Consider the following 25,383-nt stretch of genomic DNA (forward strand, 5'->3'; position numbering starts at 1 on the left):
CCGCCCGGGGGAGGTGGCTCCGGCTGCCCCCGCCCCTCCCCGACCCCCCCCGCCTCCCCGCGAACATCGCCCCCCCCACCGGGATGAGCACACGAGCAGCAGGAATGGCAGAAATACCGTTAGCGACCCCTCCTCGACCCACCAGCAGCTGCTCCCACCGCCCCCCCGGGGAGCACCCGCCCTCCTCCGAGCCACAGGAGCGTGTCAGAGCCCCCAAACCGGTGCTTTTCACCCCCCAAAGCCACTTCTGCAGCATCAGCTGCCCCTCCCCGAGCCCCCACCCTGAGGGACACGTCCCCACTGCAGGGGACACACAGGGTGGGGGGTGCGGGTTGCCAGCCCCTCTCCGGCAGCTGCAGTGACCAGCCCCCCCAGTCACAGTCCCTTCATCCCCCCCACGCTAATCTGGGGCTCTGGGACCAAAACCCAGGACCCCCCCGGGTGGGGACGAGCAGCAGCCACCCCAGAGCGGCCAAATTTCCTGCGGGGGGATACGGAGTTGCACAAAACCAGGCACAAAATCACGTCCAACATCGCAGATCCGAGTTTTAATGACAGAGGATGGCACAGGCACCACCCAGCAGCCCCCCCCGTGGTGCCAGGGGACACAGGTGATGCAGGGAGGGTCACAGGTGGCCCAGGGGGGTCACAGAGGGTCGCTCAGACGTAGTACTGCAGCCCGAACTTCTCGTTGTCTATCTCGCTCTGGGGACGCAGGTAGTAAAGCTCGTCCAGCGTTGGGGGGACCCAGCGGTCGGTGTGGAACAGGGACTCGCCCACCTGAGCGGGGAGATGGTTTTTGGGACACACACACACACACACAATGGGCGCAGCCATCTCCCGGTGACCACTGTCCCCAGGTGCTGATGGTCCAGGGGAGCTGTGCTGAGTTGTGAAGCTCATTCCCCACCCCAGAGGTTAGAAGAGACAAAATCACTACTGCTGCACTTCAAACGTATATAATATAAGTATTATATAGTATCTACAATATTCTGGGGTGCCATGTAGATATTAATACAGGAAGATAACTGTTCTTTCAGTGTTATAATTATATATCCATGCTTGTTCTACTGTGGCCACCTTCAGCAACCCTGCTTAGAAATGGATGTTTAGGGCGACTTTTTCCTCAAGGAGAAATTTGCACCTGAGATTTCAAGAAGAATTTTTTACTACCAAGAAGCATTAAAAATAATTTAGTAAGAAAGGAAGCTTCCAGAGTTCTTTTCGGTGCCTGGTTTGGAAGACCATCCTGAAAATCGCTATATGCAAATTATGTAGAATATTTAGGAGAAATAAGGAATATTCTTAATGTTGTGTAATTGTATCGAGAAGCTTTAGTTCCTCACATTTTATGTCTCAGCTCCTACCTGGTTTTGCTATGAGCTGGTGTAAAATTAATGACAATGGCTTAGCCCCGGGGGGGAATGAGATTCACAACGCAGCACAGCCCCTCCCAGGGCTCTCGGTGCCTGGCGGGCTCCGAGCCCCTCGGAGCTTCCCCGGGGATCCCACACAGACCCAACCCCGGTTGGTTCCCACCCCGGGAGTCACAAACCTTCCAACCAGGAACGTCCTTCATGATTTTGGCCTCTTCATCCAGGTTCTGCCGCAGCAGCCGGAGGGTCCTGCGGGATAGGGGGGCTGAGCCCGGGGACGCTGTGACCGGCGGGGACCCCCCCGAACCCCCTCCCCTGGTACCTGCGATCCGCCTCTGCCTGCAGCAGCGGCATCAGCGCGATCCGCGCCTCCAGGTCCTCGATGAGCAGCCGCCTGCGGCGGGACCGGGGGGGACAGAGATCAGTGGGGCACCGGGGAGGGAACCGGAGAGGGGAGAACTGCAGGGGATGGAACCGGACGGGGGGAGGAAGCAAAGGTAATGGAACCGGAGAAGCAGGGGGGTAACCAGAGAGGAGGAAGGCGGGGGAACCGGACAGAGGGAGGGGGGAAACCGGACAAAGGGGATAGAACCGGAGACGGGGGGAAGCGGAGAGGGAGGGGAAGCGGAGGGGATGGGGGAAACAGAGGGGGAGAAGCGGAGAGGATGGAACTGGAGGAGACGGGGGAAGTAGAGGCGGGGGAAGCGGAGGGGACGGAACCGGAGCGCAGTCCCGGGAGGAGAACGAGGTGCCGGGAGCCCCGGGCAGGAGCGCAGGGGGCCCCGGGGAGCCCCGGGCAGGGGACGCGGCGGGAGAACCGGGGAGGGACCGGGAAGCGATGGGGGCGGCACCTGCGCTCCCGGTTCCACTTGACGATGGTGTAGTAGCCCAGCAAGAGGCTCCCGATGCCCAGCGCGAAGAGGCTGTAACCTGCGGGGGGAACGGGGGCGGTCACGGCGGCACCGGAGACACCGGCGGGGGAAGCGGAGCGTAACCGGGAGGAACCGGAGCGACCCCGGGCTCCCCCGCGGGGCCTCCCCGCGCACCTGAGAGGCCGCGGCGCGGGAGGTGCCGCTTGTAGTCGATGGGCCCGTACCCGCCCGGCGGGGCCATGTCCTGCTTCACCTTCGGCGCCGCCATCCCGGCGGCCACCTGCGCGTCACTTCCGCCGCGCTCGCGCACCACGTGACAAGCACCTCCGCCGGTCGCGCCTTAAAGGGGCAACGCAGCGGTGGGGCCCACCCGCGCTCCCTCCGCCGGTCCCGGGGCTGCTCGGGAGCGACTGAGCGAGCGGGGGTGTCGCCGAGCACCCGGGCACAGGGATACGGGGGGCACCCCTGGGTGCTAAGACCCTGCATCCACAAGCGGTACCGGGGAGCATCGCCCCCACCCCGTGCACCCCAGTACCGGGCGCTGGAGCTACGGGGCGGGGAATGAGAAGTGGGGGTGCAGCCCCCAGCTCTGTGCACCAAAACCTGTGCACTTGCCAATACGCACCAAAAATCGTGCACCCACCATCAAGTGCACACTAAGAAGCACGCAGCAAAAAGCAAGTGTGCACCCGCTTGCAAATAAGCACCAAAAATTGTGCAGGCAGTGGCAAATGTGCACCAAAAATCGTGCACCAAAAATTGTGCACCAGAAATCGTGCACCAAAAATCGTGCACCGTCAAGTGCACACCAAGAAGGATGCAGCGAAAAGCAAGCGTGCATCTGCTTGGAAATAAGGACCAAAAATTGTGCACCCAGCACGGTTCTCCCTGCACCTCCCGGCTTTGCAAACCACCCAAGATCAAGGTCACTCTTGTCTTAATCCCTAATCAGCGGCCGTAATCCCTCGGCTGCCAAGGGGAATTAATGACTTTGCAGATGGCGATGCTGGGGCAGCGCTGGGGACGCGGGGACAAAACGTTCGTGGTGCCACAGAAAGAGCCGCCCTGGGTTGGGGTCTCACCGGATCCCCCAGACCCCGAGGTCCCCAGAGCGCGGTGCTGAGTGTCACAAAACCCAATTATTTCTGTATCGACACACTGGATGTTTTGGTACCAAAATAGACCACTCTTCTGCACAAAAAGGCTTCCTGGGCCGCACAGCAATTAAACAGCTTGGAGGAAGATGAAAGAGCTTGAGCTGAACTGGCCCCTCAACTCGCATATCTAGAAATTAAAGAGGTTTTTTTCCAAATCTAAAAGGTCAAAAGAAACTTGTGAACCACCCAAAAACCCCCACGTTCTCCCCATGGTGCGGAGCGTCAAACATGTGAAAGATCCGCAAACAGAGCAGGGGGTGCAGGTCGAACTCACCCTTCTCCTCCTCCTCTTCCTCAGCCCCAAAAGGGGGTTTTATGACTGCAAACCCAGTTTTTGCTGCTTCCTCATGGGGCGTTTCGGGCAGGACGGGAGCATTCGAGGGTTCCCAGTTTGGCCCAGTGACCACCAGTTGGTGTCGCAGACAGACAGACGTCCAGGGCTTGATATCCGAGCTGCAAAACATGAAAATAATGGTAAAATCACATCTTTTTCCCTCCTCCCTTCACCCCGAGCACCCTCACCCCACGCTCCAAATGAGAGGCAGACGCGGCCGTTCGTCCATTGCTTTATTGCTATTCGGATACTAAACCCCCCCCCAATACAACGTAGTTACCGACCGCAGGTTCTGCCCCCGCTGAGACCATCAGGTTTTAGTGGGATTTTTCTTTTAATTTTTAAAGTTTTATTATCAAAGATTTAGGGCGACAACAAATGGAGTGACAAAAGCGCACCCTGCGCTGGCTCCCGTGGTAGATGATTATAAATCCTCCTTTTCCCCCCTCTTTGTTTTATAAAAAGCACAATGGAAGTTATTCCGCTAAATGCGATATACAGTGCAACTCTGCCATATGCAGACCCACGCTGTTGCGGTTCCTTGAGGGCTTTTTGCATCATATATATATATATATATATTATACTTTAAAAATGCCTTCCGAAAGGAGGAAGCGAGAGATGAGCCGGATGGGGTTTGTGATGAGACCCACGCAGCCCGATGCCCCGTTTTCCGTCTTCTGATTAATTTACTTTTAATTTCCTTAGCAAGCAAAAAGTAAATTGCCAACTAGGTGTGAGAACTCAAACGGCTCCCTATACCCATCAAATTCCATAGGAAAACCCCCATGACCAACCGAGAAACCCCCTAAAACAAACACGCACCAATCAAAAGAGAAAAGAACAACCCCAAAGGATCTCAAAACTGAGATTACCCGAGTGTCCTGCACTGCAACGGCACCTACAGGAGGACCTGAGATACCGAATTAGAGCTTGTCCAACTCAACGGTGCTGTAAAGATTCAACCGGGAATCAAACGGATAATAAATTAGGCGATTAAAAAACCAAAACAAACCACACAGCTCCCAAACGGCAACACGGGTTTCAAATGAAAATCCGGGGTTTATTTCACAAGTCGCTAAAATCTAAAGTACAATAAGTCATTTGTCGTTATTACTGTTATAAAATCCGGCCGCGGCGAAGGTGTCCGGGGGGTCTATGGCTTGTGGGGCTGCGGGACCCTCTCCCCAGGAGAGGGGCGCGGTGACGGCGGCTCGGGGAGGGTTGGGGACCCCGGTGCTGCGGCGCGGTGGCCGGGACGGCGCCCACCGGGTTGTTCCGCTGGGGAAGCTTGGAGTCGATTTACTTTGCATTATTTCGGGGCAGCTCCATGGCAGAACCAAAGCGCTGGGGGAGGCAGAACCGCAAACGTGACAGAAATAAACCCGAAGATTCGTTCTGAAACCTCCCTCCTTCACCATTCCCAAACGAATGAACCTTTAGGGCGCAACACTGCTGTGAGTATTCCAACTAATGGAGCTTTTCTGTTCTCTCGCTGTTTTGTCTGCAAGAAGGGAAGAGATTCGTGTGTCTGAACATCCACTCGGCCCCACGTGGTACCCGAACCGAGTTCCACAACTCAACCCAACACGTGGTTTTGGCTCCAAGTGAAGCAGCAATTTTTGTCATTTAGCGCACATAACCACTCAATTATTTTCCTGCTGCGTTGATCTAAAATTGCAGGAACACGTATGCAAGAGATACACCCTGGGATTCAACTGCTCCACGGGTTAAAACGAGGTCAAAACCAGTTTGAGCGCCCAATATCCGTGTGGTATTTTCCATTCGCTTGCAGCATTCAAAATAATTCTACCCCAATACTTAATATTTGTGGGGTTTTACTGCATCTTAATGAGAGCAGATTGCGGAGCCAGAGTTGCAGGACAGTATATAAGTACTTATTGTTGATTCTGCATCTTCAAATCTTCTCCATCATTTTAAGGCTCGTTTTAAGTCTCCGCTCCATATTGTGCCGAAAAGCTCACGCTCTGCTGTACTGAACTGGGGGACCCAAAAAGGTTTTGACGTCGCTGTGAGAAAAGGCGAATTAGGCTGGAAATTGATGGTGAAGTTGTCCAGGCTTCCCAAAAGGGATTTGGAATTTTCCTCGAAGTTTTGCTCGTTTTTCAACCCAATGTGCTCTCCTGGGTGATGAACGGCGCTGGGCATGGGGGTCCATGAGGAGATGGTGCAGGAAACAAAATGAAACAGAAAAAATCCTCCACATGGGTAAGAAACTCAAACTTTGCATAATATTCCAAGTGCAAAAATAAAACGCATTCTGTGTCTCCCAATCCAAAATATCCCGGAACCAAAGGAACCATTAAAACCTCAAACCCATTGCTCTTGTCCCATTGCGCTCCTCATGTACACGTGTGACACAAACAAAAACCAACGTGAATCGGAACTCTAGGGCTTTATACAGCAACCAAGAGCGTTCTGCAGAACCAGGTTTTCTACCCTACCCAGCGGTTCCCAAAGGATCTAAATGCTGATTTTCACAAACAGAAGAGGGGCTAAAATGAACACATCTCCTTTTTCGCTATGCAAGAGTTTCATCTGATGGGGGAACAACCTAGGACAGGTGTCGGTTTAATGGTCGATCTAACAGCAACTAAGAAAATAGATTCAGTATCGACTGAATAGTAACCCCTTCCCCCCCTTCTTTTATATATAGATATATATATATAATTTTGCAAGTAATTCTTATCAGCACTATTTCCAGTGCTGGAACGCAACCTAAGTAGTAAGGCATGTATTCTGCCGCTTGAATTCAACTTTAATTTGGGAGAAGCACAGGGAAGATGGCGAGAGAATAGAAAAGAAACCAAACTGGACCCGATGGATTTGGGTTTAACCTGTGGAATCCCCAAAAACCTACTAAACCCACGGGGGTGTCTTCTTAAAGCAGGATTAGCTATGAGAAAATGGAATAGTGGGGAGAGGAGCATGCTTGGGGCGCCTGGAGGAATGGAGCTGGGGGGAGGTGGCGGTTCTGTCCCCAAAATGTGTCATGGTCCTCAGGCCACCGGCCGCCATGGGCAGAGAAGGAGCCTCCTGGTCCTGTGCTCCTTGCACTTGCCCTTTCTGACTGCATGCAGCTCCTGCTCGGATTGATTGCATGCAGCTCCTGGTCTGATCGCATGCAGCTCCTGCTCTGACTGCATGCAGCTCCTGCTCTGATTGATTGCATGCAGCTTCTGCTCTGTTTGCTTGCAGCTCCTGGTCTGACTGCACGTGGCTTCTGCTCTGACTGCATGCGGCTTCTGCAATTCCTTGTTTATTTATTTGAGTAAAATTGCTCAAAACAACAACATCATCAACAAAAAACCAACCCCAACCCTCCAAAAGGAAAATGATCCAAACCAGTTTCACTTTGAAGTCTCTGGGAACGTCTGAAAAGCCCAACTGCTCTTCGCTGCATTAGAAAGAAGGAACGAAGCTGTTTGTCTATTCAGTAAATTAAGATTTGTTTTTAGACTACCAACAGTTCAAAGTCGATTCGGAACAGAATCCAACAGAGGTGAGAGGCTCCCGTGCCACGTCCCACCTCCTGGTTTTGGTGGCAGCCAGTCCCTTAGAACAGAAAAAGAACCCAAAAAAACCCAACAAAACAAAACCAAACATACTCGAGGGGAATTTTGAGTCTGCGCTTATTTATCGTTAGCTCATCATCAGAAGATTTGGGAACGTTATAATGTGGAGAGCGCCCTCCCGGCTGGAGGAGGAGCGGGGAAGAGAAGCGAACGTCAACTCGGCATCTGAAATCCGCTCTCCTCGAACCGACGTCTACGCGGGATGCGAACCAACACCACGGGAGTTATTAATAAAGAGACCGAAGGCAGAGTCGCTCAGTCCTCCTTTTGTGCTGGTGACAAAAAATAAACAATAATCCAAACTAAATACATAAAGCCAAAAAAAATAAGAAGAATTCTTCCCCTTCCCTGCCAGCCGTCACCATCAGTTGAGCATCGGAGAACCGAAGGAGCTCCGAGTCTTTCCCAGCCCCGGGGTGTCGGTGGCTCGCGCGGGGACAGCGGCACACGATGGGATGAGGGGTGGTCGTCTCGCATCCTAGGAAGCCTGGGGCGTATCCAGCTGGGATTATTGAAGCAGGTTCCGCTGTCGGGTGGTATCAAAAGGATGGCGAACGGGCAGGTTTCCCTCCGGGCCGCTCCGCTGCATTATTTCCACGTGGCGGACTGTGGGATGGACCTGGGGGGGATCATATCCAGGAGATACTCGCGCTGGCGGTCGACGGCCGAAGAGGATTTGTGCACGGCTAGACTGGGGTTAACGAAGGGTAGAGCCCCGCCTAGGGAGAGAGAAAAGGGACAACAAGCATCACAGCGGCAAAAGTCACACTGGTGGCATCTCACCCACGTGGAAATGGATCATTATGGGCCACCTGCAGAAGATGGAGTTTTCCAAAAATCACCTCAACAGGAGCAAGATTTTGTGCCAGAAACTAAGATCTGAGCAGGCTACGGCTCTATGCAATTCAATTATGCTTTGAATGATAAATTAAGCTGTCAGGAGTAAAAATAAAAAGAAGTTCATTTGATAGCGGGCAAGAAAGTAGATCAGAAAAGGGCTGGTTGCTACAGTGTTCCCTCCCTGGAGATCCCGATTACCATTTAGGAAAACAAAATGACTCTTCTCAAGTCAGATTCTTACATATATATATAAAAATTAAGATTAGAATTTATGATTTCCATTTGTTCCAAACAACAGCTTTAGTTCCTTCAGATCCTGAGGAGCACTGGGAGCGTGCGTGGCCTTACCCAGAGCAAACCCCCCCATTCGCTCTATCACTGTCAGCGGAGAGAAAACACCGGTCAATATAAAATTATAGGACCGAATTAAACTCCCCGAAACAAGCACCAAACTCCCGCGCCACAGTTCTGGCTGCGCGTAGAGACGCAATGACCTGATATGATATCTATTTATCTATGTGTAAAGCAGTTTGTGTTTGGTAGTACCACCCAACTGTTGTTGAGCGCTGAGTGTTGACGACAACACCGGCAGGAAAAGCGTCAACGAGAAAGCGTCCTTACCCAAAGTAACTATGATTGTTGGACTGAGCGCAGCTAAGCAAGCATAAGGAAAAGGCAAACTTGAGCGGAAAACCCACCTGTGCTGATGGGAGTCTTCTTCCAGGCGGCGCTGCCCTTGCCGGCCGGTCTCTCGGCGTGCTTCCCCGGCCTGCTCCCCAGCGCCGCGGCCGACGCCGCGTTCTGCAGCTTGGGGGCTGGGCTGAAGGCGTGCAGCACGCCCCGCGCGCCGGGGGGGCCCCGCGACAGCTGGCTCGAAGTCTGGCAAGAGGAAAAACCAACGGTGAGAAAGGCCAGGGAGTTGTCTTTCTCTGGAGCACAACTTTTGACAGCCCCTCGCTGGTTTCTTGCTTCTGGAAGGCACTAATGGAGTTTTGGGGGTGGAAGTTTCCCCGAGACATCTCTACGGCAAAACAGAATTGGTTTTCTACGTGTGAGAGCACCTGGAAGGATGAGGGATTGCAATCGACTGCAAAGCAGCAAAAGAAACGTGCAGTGTGAGCATCTCCAGGCACAGGCAGCACTTCCCTGTCCCAAATAACCAGCACCGGGATTAGTTCAGCCCAAAGCAGCACTTGAGCAGCTTCGTCTGCCCTCAGCTGAGCGGTGCTTTCACAAGGCGTGAGATCCGCTTACCATCACCTTAAAACCTCACAAGCAACGTGATGTGCCCCTGGCTCAAGCCAATTTACTTTTTTTCCCCTATCTTGGGTCAATTTACCCCTGTGTATTTGGCACTGGAGCACCTTCCTCCGTTTAATACATCCTAAAAGAATTTATGAACTGACTTTGCAAGCCGCGAGTTTAACACCCTGGATCATTACAATGACTCTGCAGAAAACCTTCATTCGTCAGGTACAGAGAACGTAATTTATGTATCAGGTCTCCATGTGACAGAACAACACTTTCACCAGCCTGGTTTTAAATTCACACTCAAACTCACACGCTGTGGAGCTAAAATAAAGCGAGTTCACGCCAAAAACTGTGCTTGGGACCGCGGGATCCTTGTTGTATTGTCACAGAGACCAAAGTACCTGCTTGAGCGAGTGGTGCTGCACGATGGAGTCGGCCTTGCTCTGCACGGGGGCCGCCGTCTGCTGCAGGATCCTCTGCTCGATCTCCTGCTCCTGCTGCAGCGCCTTGACGAATGCGGCCTTCAGCCGGTTCGTGTGCTCGGCCTTCAGGGCCTTCTTCTGATTCGACGTCATGCAGGTTTCGCACATGATGGTCCCGTTCTTCTCCTCCCTCCAGCGGCAGGTGAAGTCGGTCTTGCACTGAGCGCACATGTAGGGCTCGCGAGATGAGACGGGCACTGAGACTTTACCTGGAGAACGCAAAGCAGCTTCTATGAATGAATAATACTTGAGGAACCTCAAGAACATTCCAGCATCAAAAACCCCCAAGCAACCTAAGAAAACCCTCCACCCTTAGCTCCCCTGTTTGCATTACTCTTCACTTCAGGTATCCAGCAGATACTTCTTTAGATGCTCATTAAGAGAATGTAGCGGTGATGGGCAAACAAGTGGTTGATCAGAACTGAACAGCTCTGGGGAGAAGTTGATGCAATCGAGAGAAATCTTTACAATCTATTTCTAGTTATGAGAAATCATAACTTTTTTATAAGAATTTTTAAAGATTTTTTTTTAGTATGTTAAATAAAAGTTTGAAATTATTAAAGGAAGCGAACCCTAGATTTGACAGAGTATGACGATTTAACCCTGCAAAGCCTGGCGCTCCTCGCTACCGAAATAAAACCCAGACAGGAAAGGATCAACCCTCGCCTTTGAGGAAACACTTTGGACTCCATCTCACCTTGAGTTTCCAGCAGATTCTGCACCACTTCTTCCAAGCCGACTAAGTAAATGAATTCGTTATTAGCGGCGCTGGGCAGGAAGTTCATCTCGGGCGCGGGCGGCTTGGGAGGGGGGATCTCCAGCAGCGTCTTCTCCAGCTGCTTGCGCAGGGCCAGCTTGGCGGCCGCTTGCCGGCTGGCCGGCGACTCGCTGGAGTTGCCGATGGACGCGGCGCTGGTCGTGGTGGCGTTGGCCTGAGCCGACGTCACCGTCGTACCTTTGATGGAAGCCGGGGAAGCCTGGGAGGGAAGGGGACAGCTCAGTGACAAGGGACAGAGAGCGTGGTGATCAAAACATGCTCCTCTCCACTGAGGGATGGGAGGGAGGGAAGCATTGAACACTCCAGTTTGCTTCCTGAAAGGCTCTATTTTTCTTTACTCATCATTTTTATAAAGCAGCTTTAAAAATTCTGAAGCTAAAAAACCAAAAAGGAGTCCTATTCCTTATGATTTTGTCAAGGCACTGACTTTAAATTGTGTCCTTTATCCAATACGGCAATATCAGTATTAGACACTAAGTTGCTGCTTCAGTATCTCTTGGTGTTTCAAATCAGAGCATTTGCCCATTTTGGGCTCTGTTCACCAAAGCACTTTACACTTCTTAAAGAAGAGAATTCAAATAAAAATACCCTAATGGACAGCTTCGTATTGAAATACCAAACGTGAAACGAGGTGCAACGCTTAGTTTGCCTTCATTCCTGTGTCGAGGAGGTGAATGCGAACAGAGCAAGGCAAGAAAGAGCAGCAGTAAATAAATAACCAAGCCCGCCCATTAGAGGCCAGCGGGCCGTGCCAATTAGACACAGAGACCCAACAGTCGTTAATTTGGACTCACCTGCGGGATGTTGACCAGCAGGCTGGTGTTGGGGACGTTGGCGACGCGGATCAGCCCCTGCTGGATGATGCGCTGGCCCTGGATCTGCACGCTGGGCACGGAGGCGCGAGGCGCCAGCAGCAGCGGCGGCGGCCCCGTGCTCGAGTGCTGCCGGATGGTGTGGATTTGCTGGGGAGACACAAACGGGTGATGCGACGGGGCCGGGAGAGGGTTCGGATAGCGGGGAAGCAGTGGGAATCAAATGGGATTGAGAGGAGAGTGGGAATGAGGCGGGGAACGCAAAGAATTGACAGCAGTGGCAATATGGGGTGTTTTCCCTTTGTCCAAATGAACCGTCACGTTGCAGCCAAGCAGCTGTGCCAATAATCAAAGTTTCCAAGTCAAATTTATTCCAAAAATGTATAGTTGTTAAGCCTGTTTCATTTTAAAGGCATTAGGAAAACCTCATTCAGAGAAATAGCTTTCTCCATAATCAGAATGAAAATTACCTAGCAAATCTCGACCTCCCTCCTCAGTGCTGGCTGTGCAACAGATAAAAGCAGAGCTTTCTCTGCACAATAAATCCTCATATAACACGGAAATGTGTTTTCCCTGGTATCCCACAGAAGTCGTGATTTTGGAAGACTGTATCAAATCGAACATTGCTTTCCTATCCCTTTAGGACACCGCTGTTTTCTGCTACAGGTGACAGAGACCCTGCAAAGCAGCACTTAAACCCAACAAGTCTGGGCACTTGAAAAGGTGGAATTGATATGACAGGAAGAATAACGAGGGGGAAAAATGGAAGAACAACGGGCAGCGCCTCATTTCCTCTACTGCTTCTCTCCTAAAAAGCGGGTGAAGCTGGAAGCCTGTAAATGAGCTTTCATGATCAAAGCAAATCAAGCACTTTGGTGCAGCTGAGGGAAGCAGCTACAGGCGCGAGGCAGCGTCCACAGCACCGCTGCGTTTGTTCCACGATGAAACCGGAACGAAGGTTTCATTCCAGCAAGAACTTCGTGGGCCTCTTCCAGCCAAGCAGACAAATGTCTAAGGAAACAGCTGAGATGCCCAAAGGAGATCGTGAAAGGTGGGTCAACACTCACCTGGGCTCCTCGGACGAGCGGCGGCATCACAATCTGCGTGTTCTGCTGCGTTCCTAGCTTTGCAGAAGTCTGCTGCCCCCCGCGGACCAAGGGAGGGGGAATAACAGTGCCTGGTATGCGCGTGGAAGAGGTCTGCAAACAAAGAGAAGACTTTGCTCGTGCTGTTTCATTCCGGTGCGTTTCTACGCTGATAAAGCAGCGTCTGAGCTCTCAGGCAGCGATACAAACACCTAAGGACGTGGTGGCACCTGGGTTGTTCTCTCTCCCTCTGCGCGGAATTCCGAAGGTCAAGAGCAGCCCCCAGCATTTTCCTCTGCCCTCCCACCGCTGAAACTCAACAGCTCCAGAGCTGCTGTGCTGAGACACAGCAGAGCGGCAACGCCGTAACCCCAGCATGAGAAGAAGCGGGGGGAAGAAATGTGTATTTTGGGGGATGTAAGAGAGTGGGGAAATACGTTCAGGAGGAGCACGGAACGGGCAGAGCCTGGATGTGGAATGCAGGAGGTGAACGGTGTGCGTGTGGGGAGGGAAAAATGAGACCGGAAAGGGGGAGAACTTGAGAAAAATGGAAAAGAAAAGGAGGTGGGTGAATGAGATCTGAGAAACTGCTGCAGGTCGCATGAAATCCTCTGAGGTTCTCTGGTGTGGCAAAGGGTTTCACGCATCACTCGCACTCCTGCGGATCATCAGCGCTACACGATGGAGCCCAACGCGGCTCTGCACATCCCGCCCTTCCCTCGGGCCCCAAACTGGCATCGCTGTGAACGAACCCTTCCAAAACCACCGGAGACCCCGCTCTTTCTACCACGTGCACGCACATTTAGGCAGGCGGGAATTTTTATCCCCTTGTGCCGTGCTTTCGGCCGAAGACCAAACGTTAAACTCAACTCCTGCACACAGGGATTAGCAGAGCTCTGACAGTCGAGCAGAAGCGGACGGAGGTTAATTTGCTCAAATGCTGCGATTTAGAGTAAGTTCAGCTGTGGCCGCTGGGCTCCCCGCTCCCTCTGCCCACCCCAGTCCCACTGATTGCTGAGGGTTTAACCCGTGGCCAGTTCCTCTGGAAGTGCTGTCCCAGCGCCGGCAGCTCGGCCCAAGGAGGAGATTGCTTTAGGTTTTGTGAAGGTTTCCTACACGGGAACAAATCCACCCTTTTTCCCTGAGTGCAGCGTTCGAGGGGGCTCTGAAACACAGAGCTGCCGTTTTCCCAGCGAAAACATTTTGTGCAGAACCGGTTTTGAAATTTGTTCCGAATTAGCCCAAGGTGAATAACCAGAAATACTTTAAACCCCCAAACTAAAGATGCTGGGCTCAAGAGGAAGGTTAGGCTGACAGATGTCAATTGTCTCTGCTGTTTTCTCCCCCAAGGCTCTGCAACATTTCATTTAATTTGGACTGAACCAGGGTCTTTCCTGCCCTCATGTGCCATTCAGCCACCAAGCCAAAAGAGAAAATCGTATGATTCACTCAGCTCTTACAATTAATCACACTGAGGGCACAATTAATTCTCCAAGCGTACGGCAACGATATTTCTATGACCTAACTGCACAGCATCCACAGGTTGTTAGCGCTCGTATGGACGTATGGACACAGGGTGGATCAGGATGATCTAAAAAGCCAAGCTTATGAGAGTTTTGTCTGCGTGACACCCTATCTTTATCTCCCACCCCGTTCTTAAAAAGTGTCTAAGTGGGGTTTTGGGAGTTTAAAAAGTAATTTAAAGAATTGCACTTGGCCCCAAGGTGTGAATGGGATGGGGTCTCCTGCTCTCATTCTTATAAAGCGTCTAAGTGGGGTTTTGGGAGTTTAAAAAGTAATTTAAAGAATTGCACTTGGCCCCAAGGCGTGAATGGGATGGGGTCTCCTGCTCTGTGCGCCTCGTGGCTCCGCGCCCCTGGTCCCACTGACCTGGAGGGACGCCTTGCCAGCAGGAACGCTCTGCGGTCCCCGCACCAAGGGCGGAGGGGTGGCCACAGCACTCCCAGAGGAACCAGCAGGCTGGAAGAGGAGAAAAACAAACCAGAGAAGAAAAGCAGACGAGCGTAAGGGTGGAAAAGCAGAATCACAGAAGCTACGGGAACAAAAGCATTTACCTCCTCGCGCCTCAGCGAGAGGATCTTCAAAGCCTGTGGTTTTTCCTCCCCCTCCCCCAGCCCTTTCTTCCTCCAAGCATCTCAACGTGCATATTTAAATGAAGAAATTATTAGGTAAGATTACACCAGGAAAATAAGAGTCTGTACACCAGAAGCGGAGCAACCTGGAGATCTGTTTTAGCAGCCTCAGCTTAGAGCCCACCTTAGCCTTATCCACCATTACTACTGGTCTTAACTAACTGGGTTCGAGCATAATGCAGAGTGAAAAAAAAGTTTAGGAAAAGGATTTCATATATTGAGAAGTTGAGGATCCGCTGTTTCACCGTAGTTCATTCAAACACCCAGAGCCCACTGCTCCGCGTTCAGCAGCGAGCCGAGCGATGCAGGTACGTGCGGCAGGTTTGATCCCATCTACTGAAGGCCTCAGAGTCCAGGAGAAAGATGCCAATAAAACCCCCCCAAACCAGCCAGGAGAGCTGCATGAACACCCCTCCGCACCACCAAGTCCATCCACATATCGCCCCACCACAAAAAAACCCATCAGGTCAGCATCACACACTGCAAAATGAAATCATTTCATTGCCACTGTTTGCAACGCCCCCCCCAGCCCCTCTGCGCTTCTCCTGCCGCTCTCCAGTGCACAGAGCGAGCAGAATGGGGCAAAACCCACAAAACCCAAGACTTTTCTGCAGGGATAGTTCTGATGGAAGCAGCTCTCTGCCCCCAGCACTGTAAATATTGCGTGAGATGAGGGGTGGGGAGAAAACAGGAGGAGGGAATGGGAGCTGGGGGTAGAGCCCACGCTTCAAACGCTTTATCTCTGCCCATCAGCACATTTCTTGCATGCAGGAATCTCCTCCAAACGTATCTCAGCGATCTCTACGTGGCGTTAAGGACAGCCTTTAATAATTGGAAGTGTGTTACCTTCACAAATGCACTTGAGTTTTAATGAAAAGATCTTTGGCTTTTGAGTATCATTGTTGTTTGGTCTTGGCAAGACACAACAAGGAATTCCACAAAAAGGAGCGGTTAGCAGGATAAGCCACTATGAACTTCATTGAGATTTTACGAAAAGTGAGATATGCTTTAGTGGAAAGCTTTCTTATGTTCCATAGGTTATGGCAACCACCACAGCTATTTCAATTTCTCCCGTTTCAAACGATAAGTATCTGTACGAAAATAAATACCTTCTGAGTAGTGGTCTCCTTCTGGATTTGACTCTGCCGTAACTTCTTCAATAAAACGAGCTTTGCTTCTTCTAACCGTAACTCTTCCTTGAGCTGTTTGATCATCCTCTCCCGCTCCTCCGGGCTGCTCTTCTGCAGGGCCGGGTACGGCAACAGCGATGGGAAAACAGGGAGGGGAGAGAGGGAAAGAACAGACACCACGCAAGTTACGACACGAACTGACAGCGCTTTAATTGTCACGGATGTGACACGACAGGGAGACTCACCATGAGCGCCTCTGTGTTGGTCTCTTTTAATGCTATTTTTGTTAAACCATTCATTCTAGGGCTAGAAGGCTCATTGTCAGATAACACTATAACGTCCGGGGAGGGGACTCTCTTCTCTCGCTTTATTTCACTGCGAATCAGAAGAAAAGATACAGAGAGCGAGTTAATAAAATCAAGCAACTGCTTCATGCTGCAAAGCAACGTTATTTACGGGTTCCTGCAAGATTAATCCCGAATCTCTCCATCCTGAAGAAACACGGACGAGTTCAATCAATGTCTGTTCTCCTGGTGGATATTAAGCTTCCCGGAACAGTGGTTTGTATTATCCACAAATAAGAGAAACGGCATCAGAGCTTTCTACTTTTAAATATCAGGCAATTACTTCTTAGACTAAACAACAATTTCTAGACTTAACTGATAGCCCACAGTTATTAGGAATCCAATGATTAGCAGAAATTAATCCTTATTATCTTATCCAGCAATGCAATGGATATTCACACAGCAAAAAGCTGCGTGCCCTGATAAGCTCCGTGACACGCACACCTCCAGCCAAACAGTATTTCGGATACTGTAAAACCCACCTCAAACACTCCAGAACCCCAGTTTTTAATGTACAAACATACAGTGGGGAAAGAATAAGTAAAACAAGTAGATGAGTGTCCTCTAGAGGGCACAGCGAGCCAGAAAACTCCATCATCCCAACTGTTTCACAAGTTCCAGGGGCACAGGTGAAGCATTTCCCAGCGTCTCCCGTGTCCCAACGCACCGAGCCGGCCCAGGTCGCTCTCAGGGGGCAGGAACTGGGCCGGGTTGTGCTCTAACTGGTTTGGGAGCCTCTCCCAAGTGGGTGTGTGGGGACGCAGCAGGTCCCGTCCTGTGACAACCCAGCAGCGCTGAGCAAACTGGGACCCAACCGGGGCCAAGCGCTGGCTGTTCCCCCTTAGACTTCAAGGTTAAATCCCTTGGGAAAAGCATCGAGAAGTGACGGTGACCCCCACATCAACAGCGGGGTCTGAGCACCCAAACACACGGCGCTCTTGTCACCTCCACCTCCAACCACCCACATGGGGACAGAGCCGAGAGCCATGGGGTCAACACGTCACAACGCAGACGCCACCGCAAACGTGACGTGACGGGTTTTATTTGGCTGGGGACAGCGACTCTACCACCGGCGGCGCTTTGTCCCCTGTCCCATCGACCCAGTGGAACCGCGGAGGTGACAACGCGGCAGCGGAGCCGCCGTCACCCGACTCCATCCAGCTCTGTCCGCTTCAAATGGCGGCACCGGGGCTGTCCCCTTGGGGCCACCGCGGGGCCACGTGACACCCCACACGTGACGTGGCGCGGTGACAACCATGGCAACGGGCGGGCCCGGCCGGTGCGGCCCGGCCGGCATCTTGGGAGGTGCGGGAGGTCAGGCCAGGGGGGACGGCGGGGAAAATGGAGCGGCCCTGAATGGGGGTCCCTGCGCCAAGGGTCACTGGGTGCTTTTCAAGGAAAAATTGTTAAAAATAAAGGAGAAACAGCAAAACTGAGAAGCCCCAGGAGTCGCTGTGCTGCGGTGTGGGGTCCTCCTGGGTTCCTTTTCAGGCTGGATGAGGAAGATGATGCCTGATGTCCCCCGGGATACCCTGAGCAGGAAAAGCTCCATCCTGGGCTAGTTCAACGATGCGCTGGCAACAGCACAAGTTTGCGTTCAGCAGCGATCTGAGCACTTTGATAGAACACCACGAAGTTTGGGAGGAAGAGGAGCAAACCCTGCGGAGCGACAGCGGGACGGACGGCGGTCTGTCCGGCCAAGGCGAACAGCGGTTGCTTGGACAAGTCGTGATCCCATGGACCTTCTCTTCCTGCTCTGAAAGCCGGGGGTACCCCGGAGACATCACCTCCTCACCCTCAGAAGAGAGGAACAGCAACACTGGGTGTCCATGCAAGACACCCCTGCTTTGCACCAAAAAATTCAGCTGCCTAAGGTGTTTGGTGGGACCACCATGTGAAATGTAGGGAAAACCCTACGATTCCTGTTTTGCAAAATACAGGATGATATTCCTGACTGCTGCGTTGTAAGATGCTGATCTAATAGAAGGTGCCGTAGAAACCGCTGCTTTTAAAGTCATGTATTCCCACAAAAGCATGAAATGGTTGTATCTATCTAGGACTCAGCCTGCTGACATAAGAGCTCACAGAGGAAAACCCTTCTTGAACAGGGGAGATGCTCTGTATTTTTAAAGGCAACACAAATCAACCGCAGCCACCAAGTCAACTCATATCCAGTATTACAGGATTTACGGCGACCGACTGCACGGGGAACACAGGAGCTCCAGAGACACAGCCCAGGACCCAGCAAAGCGCTCTGCCTTCCTAAAGGAGCCTCCTTTCCTCTTTCCTTAGCCTGTGTGTAAAGCAAATAAACCCAAACCAGATGCTTCGGAATAAGAGAGACAATGGGAATATCACCACTTTCAGAAAAATATTGCCACCAGCAGTAAATAACGTGGGGTAACTGCCCTGATGCTCTGACCTTCCTCCTCCTTCAGCTAAATAAAGATGTCGTTCTATTCTTCTCCCTTCGGCTTTCATAAGTGTTGCTGTCTCAGTCATTTGGACTCCGCGTTGGAGGATGGAAACGGGGCTGCTGCCCGGCTATGGACGCCCATTCAAGCACCCGCAGCGATGAAACACAATTGTAACACAAAATCGGTGTAAGGAAGCAGCACAGGTCTCGAAGGAAAAGGCAACGCTTCCCCAAGATCCCCTTTTCAAACCCCGAGCGCAAGGACAGACACCACGCGCCTTTGAGAGTTTCCTTGAGGAGCATCCTGCAGCGGTGCAGAGCACAACTGTCACAGGAAAACAACCCCAAAAGCCACTTTCCCAGGGGGATACAGCGTATTTACTTGTTGATTTGAAGGAAAGAGGAGGGTCAGGTGGCTGAATCCCCATTAAACTTTTGTCTCCGAGATGATACACCTGAGGTGTCTTGAGATGGACTCACACAAGTTCCAATGATGCACAACCAAGGGTGACAAATGTAAACTCCTCTTCCCACCAAAGCTTCATCTGCATTAGCAAACATGCAACAGTTTTGCCTCAGTCCATTCAACACTCTCTTGTATACTCTCATCCAAAAATCCTTGGCAATGGAGGAAGACAAACAAGGAAAGAAAAGGAAGGCAGTGGGGAATTTTGCTTTTCTTTTTCCTGGAGATGCTTTACCTGCAGAAATCAAAGCAGCTGCCATGGATGTGGTGACTGCAGCGTGAAAAAGAAACAAAGCGAACGTCACCCCTTGCTCTGAGTGTGAAGGAAGGAAGGAAACGTTCATCAGTGTCTGCAGTTGAAACAGAACATTAAAACTCCCCCAGAAACTCGGGCATTGATTTTGCCACAATATCCCAGTCCATTCCGGTAAAGCAGGGTCTGGGGGGCAGCACGGGCTGCACCCCCGAGCGCTCAGGAACACCTCAGAGTTCCAGAGTCACATCTGTTCCTTTGGTAAATCTGAAACGTGACCTGGCTGGATTTAAGAACAAGAAACAGCCCTAAACCTAAAAATCCTTCAAAGCACCAAAACTGAGCACCCAGAGCCCAACAGGAAAATCCAGAGCGCAGCCAACTTCCCACCAATCCCTGTTTGGTGTTACTTCTGTTATCCCACGTAACAAAAGGAGAACACGACTATCCTGAGGTTCCAGAGCAACGCAGCCCTTGTCAGGCATGCAAATCATAACCGCCAAGACCTAAAACGAAAGGAGTTAGAGCTGGGATGATTTTCCTATGAGCACTAACTCCAGGGATGCTGCGAACTCCTCGTTCCCGTTGGGTTTTATCCTGCAAACGAGCGGTGGTTTAAGCCGGACCAGCTCAGACGTGACTTCCAGAAGCAAGAGCTGCAAACTGGGGTGTTCGGTACCTGTGGGTCCCGCACACCAGGAGACAAGAGATGGGTGCAAATAAACCCAACGTATCCAATGCAGACTTTTTTCTTGGCTTACCCGGCCTTGTATTGCAACTGGAAGGAAAACACAGACTCTGCAGCTCAATGTGAGAAGCCAACATGATAAACACAGTGGTTTGGAATGTGTGGGGGTTTTTTTGCCTCTTTTTCTTTCTAAATAAGACCCCAACTGATACAAAATCTGTAGGAATTACTTCTATTGATCAGCCAGCCTTAAACTGCAGATAGAGCCAGCTCTTGGATTCGTGTTTTACAACCAATCCCCGTTACCATCCCGCTTGTGCGCTGTGAAAACAACACGTTCTCCCTTTCCCGTGTGCCAGAGACGCCTCGCTGTGCAGAACGCCGAAATAAACCTATTTGGAGAGTTACTATAACGTTGAATAAATCAGCGCGCTCACAAGCAAAGCCCTTCACGTTACACTATTTTACTATTTATGAGGCATCTTCTCCCGGGGGGAGGACTCCCCGTCCCCCATAATTACACAGCAGGGCTGCGCAAACGCCGTGCGGAGGAGCGAGGGTTTGGTTTGGCCTTGGGTGACCTCCCATCAAAGGCTCCTACCACTACAGACTCGCTTCTGTTTCTTCTGGCATGGGGAAACGCGCTCCAACCAGATCCTATTTTTAAATTCAACTTCCACGGTTTAGCAAACAAACAAACAAAAAAAGAATAAAATTAAAATATACTTTAAAGTTCGACGCGGATAGGTTTGTATCGCAAACCTTGAAAAGCAGCCGATGTCAGGAAGATAGCCCGTTCAATCAGCTTTACGTCAGCTAAACCGTGATTAGTGCTGGGCCGCCTCTTCCAAGGAAAATATTGTGTTTCCAGCCCTAAAAGCATTAAGGAAGCCTAAAAGCCCAAACACCACACAGAACTGAGCATGAATTTTACCCAAGAAGTTTGGAGTGGTTCAGTCATTTTAAGAATGGCTCTTTTTTCACCTCCTCGGGAAGATCAGCTCAGAGGCTTTAAAGACACAGGTCCTGGCTGCAAACTAAACTCCTCTAAAAGCAGGAGCTCTGAAAAGGTGTCCCACGCTCGGAAAACAACCTAAAAATCCTTATGAAACTAAGACCCACCTTCCCTATAAACGCCAATTGTACTTTTAGACATGCAAGGGATGAGACTTGACAGGGACAACGTTCCTGTGTATCGCGGGCACCTTTGGCCGCGGGTTGTGTTTGCCTGGGTGTATTTGCACCCCGAGGCGCTCAGCACCGCGTTGATGCTCTGGATTGCAGCCTCGGACCCTGCAAAGCCGCTGCCTCATTTCCAGAGGTGTGGGGAATCATCCACGCTCCTTTTTGTCACCTGAGATGACCCAGGGTTTAATTCCTCTCTATGGAGAATTTTATACAACTACGGATCACAAAAGGCGTTGCAACTTATGAACAGTATGCAAAGCCTCGTGAAGTTCTTAATTATATTTGTTATTATCAACTTGAGCGGATTTGGGATCAGAGCGTCTCCGGCAAGCGGATTTTTGGTACGGGGAAGCCTCTTCTCCCTCCTTGCAGAAACCGAATACGACGATATCCTGTTACCACCTGAAATAAGAACACGGGATGGAGAGAGGATGTTCTCCCGTCTCCTTTAAAGAGCCATTATTGTCCTGGGTGCACTCTGAGCGATTCCACGTGCAGCCCCTCGTTCGGGGATGGACACCAACAGAGCAGAGGCGCTGGCACACGTTTCAAACGGGTGCTGAACTCCCAGGGAGCGCGGGCATGTGGGGGCAAGCGCCGCAACAAAGCGGCGCGAATACCTGGGTCTAATTTATTCCAGTTTGTCGGCGTGAGCGATCTTCTGAGATGTTCAAAAAAAGAGCGCGCATACCTGCGTTAATGAGCGGGTAGAGACCTTCAGAGATTCACTCCCAGTCAGCACAACCCTGGGAAGTCACCTATTACCCCAATTAACTACTCCTCAGTATCAAATTGGGCAACTTGCGCAGTTGTCTCCTTGGCAGACGTTTTCTGGAGAAAGCGTCAGAACCACCCAATTCGTTTGTATCTCAAATACAAGCCAGAGGAAAAGCTTTATGTTTCTGTAATAATAAAGTTCTCCGAAGCGATAATGAACTTTGAATTCACGCCTCCAGATGGCAAAATTCAGACACCTTCAGCAGGCTGGACTTTCCAAAATGTATCACAAACCTGTCCTACGGAGAACTGGCTTTTCAGAACACATCTGGTGGCAAAAGCCACAGGTCCCTTCTAAAAGCAAGTCAGGCTTATCCAAAACACTCTGCTCTGTCAGGAGGAATCAAGTTGCCACTAAAACACCTCTGTTTAGACAACTATAAGCTATTATTTTTCCTATATCACAGCTCAATTAAGAAAACCCCAAACCGCTCTTCCTCACACAAACCTCACTCAGTAGCTCAAAGCGCATCCTCTTTATAACTTGTACATGTTTTTCAAGACTGAGTTTCCATGCTCAGCTGCTCAGCACAGCTGCCACGGCTTCTGGGAGGAAAATCAGGATGGAAATTATACAGAAACAGCTGTTGAATCTCACGTGAAGAGACGGAGCTGCAATACACACGTAACACTTTAATCTCTCTACCTTTAAGATGCGGAGAACTCCTCCTTCAGCATTTTACGGTGCTGGTGTCCCAAACGCAGCACGTCAACCCTAACTCACCTTTTGGAGGTGCTCATGTCCACAGGCTCATCTCCCGTCTGAACCTCCACTTTAATGGTTGCTTTCACCTCTCCGCTTTTTAACAATCCTTGCACTTTTCCAGCTGCGGGATCGGCTTTGATTTTCATGTCGCCTTCAGCGTTTAAATCGGTTCCTAGCAGTCCTTTCTCCATTTTCAGTTTCTTGCTGTCCACATCGTTGTGCGGTACCTCACGTTCTAAGGCTCGTTTTTGACTCCGTGTCCTGCATGCTTCCTCTGTCATTGTGAGGCTCTGCAAGAGAGGAGACGCACACCGGTTCAGCACATCGGGAAGAAAAGGTTGGACAACAACACCTTAATTTCCAAACAGGGCAAAGTACAGCGGTTACTGCAAAAAAGAAGTTTGGAAAGAACAACAGAAGTTTTGCCAGCGTGCTCGCTCAGCTTATCTTCAATATACATCTCAGTCTGAAGCTGCTAAGCGCCCGGCATCGCTGTGCTTACACTTCTTGTGCTGGGCAAAAACAAAGGGAAACAAGAACACACACACAAACCTCATGAAGTGTAAACCAGAATCACCAAGGAGGAAAACAGAGAAGGCTTGCATTAGAGCACATGAAAATATACAAAGCCCCATAATGAAAAAAGTTTGGCTCTTCCCCAAAAGGCAGGAAGAACGTATGTGTTTGCCTCACATGCAAATCAACGCAATTACAAACCCCTTGATTAGGATCTCGCCGGGAGGGCTGTGGTGTCTGTAGGAGGACACGAGCCCGACTGCGAGTTTTGGGAACCAAACAGCCCGGGGAATGGGCCCAGTACACCCTGTGTGAGGGGACCTTCCATCCTGTCATCATCACCCTCCAAACAGACCTTCACCCCTCCTGGGGAGCAAGCCAGGCTTTGCCAGGCTGGGGAAAAGCCCGGCTTAACTCCTCGCCTGCCACGGGGAGTTCTGCTGCCGGTGAGGGTTGACATCTCGGCCGGCACTTGGGGACCTGCGGCCACCCGGGCCTGGCGCTGAGTCAGGGTTTGCTCAGTCAGGCTTTGCTCAGTCAGGCTTTGCTCGGGCTTTGCTCCCGTGACATCATGGGCTCCACATGACCCTTCCCAGGATGCCACCGGCCACACAAAGCACTTTCCAGAAAGCAGCCCGAGCCGGCAGGGAACCCTGTGCCCCAGCATCCCCCCGTGACACCCCCACAGTGACACCCTCCCGTGACACCCCCTGGTGACACCGGACACCAAGCGGGTGGCACAGCGGCGGGGGGGGGGGCAGGGAGAGAAATACCCCCCCTCGCCCTTCAAATTTTCCAATTAATTCATTCATTTCTTTTTAACACTCTTCCCATCCCAGATTCTTTCCTTTCTCCTTTTAAAACTGATTTCACGAGTGAGGCCAAGGCACAGGAGTGAAACAAAGTCTTTCCGTTTTTTTTTTGCCTTTTAACAGCAAGAGATTAACATAATTACGCAACATAATTAACCTCTGCTCACCCCCCCGCTCATGTCACATCGGCACGACGTGAAATTGCCATTTTGACACTATGAGCCCCGTGCAAGCGACCGCAAGTTTCTCCGCACTGTGTTAGATGAAATATATATATATATATATATTTTTCTTAAAGGAGGGAATATTAAAATCCTACTCGATACAAAGTGCCTCCCCACGGCTGACCTGCGGTTAGGTTGAGCTCCCGGTGACGGCAGGAAGGTGTTTTATACACCGTCGATGGTAATTTTGGGATGTATTTCTGATTCCCGCATGCAGCGCAGGGCCCGACCTGGCACAAGCGGCTCTTCCCAGACCCCCCAGCACAACTTTTCCCTGCAACAGCACCCCGGTTTAAGCATCTTTGCTGACCACACGGCAGCACCACAACCCCGAACCAGCCAATAACCAGTCAGACCGGGAACTGCGAATTTTATCCCCATTAACTCGGTGCAAACGCAACCCCAGGGGTAAAGCAAAGGGCTGAGCTATCACCCGGCTTACGTCTTGCCATTAATCAGTGACTTTCTTGAAGCGAGACTGCTTAGTCAGTAGGAAACCTCCTTAAACCCTGATCCGGGTTTATTTTCAGCATCGTCCGCCTCTCCAGCCTCGCGGGGATGAGAAGCAGCGGCTCCAGCGCCGGGGCTGCTCCTGGTGCCGTGGTAGCACCGCAGGCTCCGAAACGGAGCAACGTTCCCCCAGCATTGGGTGTTTTCACCTTGGTTTTGATGGGGGTGGGGAACAGCAGCATCTCGAGCTGCACGGGGATATTTCACACGATGTCTCCCAGCTGAATCTCATCCACCTGAGGTAACATCGCAATGGAAATGATCTAAATCTCGTTACTGGCACTGAGTTTTAGCGCGGTCAAAACCCTACCGTAAAACACCAGGTTACGCACGCCGAGCGCTGCCCCACTCGGAGCGTTTCCAGGGGCAAACCCTTCGTACACAAACTCCTTACAAAGGTCAGACGGAACAGATTAACGGCCTTGATGAGAACGCACGATGTACCTTCCCAACAAAAGCTTCTCCTGTTACAAACTCCCGGGCACATCACATCTTGCACCCTGTGATTTCTCCTCGGAACGTCCCCACCGTCCCCTTATCAGCCACCAAAGCCAAACTTCACTTGGAAACGGCCTCGTTTTCCCGGCTCGCAGAGTCAAAAAGCAACAGCTCCCGTTTGC

The 25,383-nt window shown here is 51.3% G+C and overlaps 2 protein-coding genes across 9 annotated transcripts in view; both read right to left on the reverse strand.

Moving 5' to 3' along the window:
* Window positions 1–521: 521 nt before the first annotated feature.
* Window positions 522–2,572, reverse strand: NDUFA13 (NADH:ubiquinone oxidoreductase subunit A13). The gene is made up of 5 exons (XM_065858390.2): window positions 2,423–2,572; window positions 2,228–2,306; window positions 1,699–1,770; window positions 1,556–1,625; window positions 522–780 (listed from the first exon to the last, which is right to left on the reverse strand). Exons 1-5 carry the CDS (start codon window positions 2,514–2,516, stop codon window positions 661–663), a joined length of 435 nt encoding a protein of 144 aa, XP_065714462.1. The 5' UTR covers window positions 2,517–2,572; the 3' UTR covers window positions 522–660.
* Window positions 2,573–4,778: 2,206 nt separating this feature from the next.
* The window catches only part of GATAD2A (GATA zinc finger domain containing 2A), a 48,664-nt gene continuing 28,059 nt past the window's right edge, over window positions 4,779–25,383 (reverse strand). For 7 of the 8 annotated variants that reach the window (XM_065858446.2, XM_065858448.2, XM_065858447.2 and 4 more), the window contains 10 exons: window positions 22,720–22,991; window positions 16,109–16,238; window positions 15,843–15,974; window positions 14,471–14,560; window positions 12,563–12,694; window positions 11,478–11,645; window positions 10,603–10,882; window positions 9,825–10,114; window positions 8,871–9,051; window positions 4,779–8,051 (listed from right to left, as the gene is read on the reverse strand). In XM_065858446.2, coding sequence (XP_065714518.1) covers window positions 7,921–8,051; window positions 8,871–9,051; window positions 9,825–10,114; window positions 10,603–10,882; window positions 11,478–11,645; window positions 12,563–12,694; window positions 14,471–14,560; window positions 15,843–15,974; window positions 16,109–16,238; window positions 22,720–22,982 — 1,797 coding nt within the window. In that variant the 5' untranslated portion in view covers window positions 22,983–22,991 and the 3' untranslated portion in view covers window positions 4,779–7,920. The remainder of the gene's footprint in view (window positions 8,052–8,870; window positions 9,052–9,824; window positions 10,115–10,602; window positions 10,883–11,477; window positions 11,646–12,562; window positions 12,695–14,470; window positions 14,561–15,842; window positions 15,975–16,108; window positions 16,239–22,719; window positions 22,992–25,383) is intronic. The other variant, XM_065858453.2, reaches the window with a different exon arrangement.

This window comes from Patagioenas fasciata, chromosome 27 (assembly GCF_037038585.1).
Source record: "Patagioenas fasciata isolate bPatFas1 chromosome 27, bPatFas1.hap1, whole genome shotgun sequence".
Classification (NCBI taxonomy): domain Eukaryota; kingdom Metazoa; phylum Chordata; class Aves; order Columbiformes; family Columbidae; genus Patagioenas; species Patagioenas fasciata.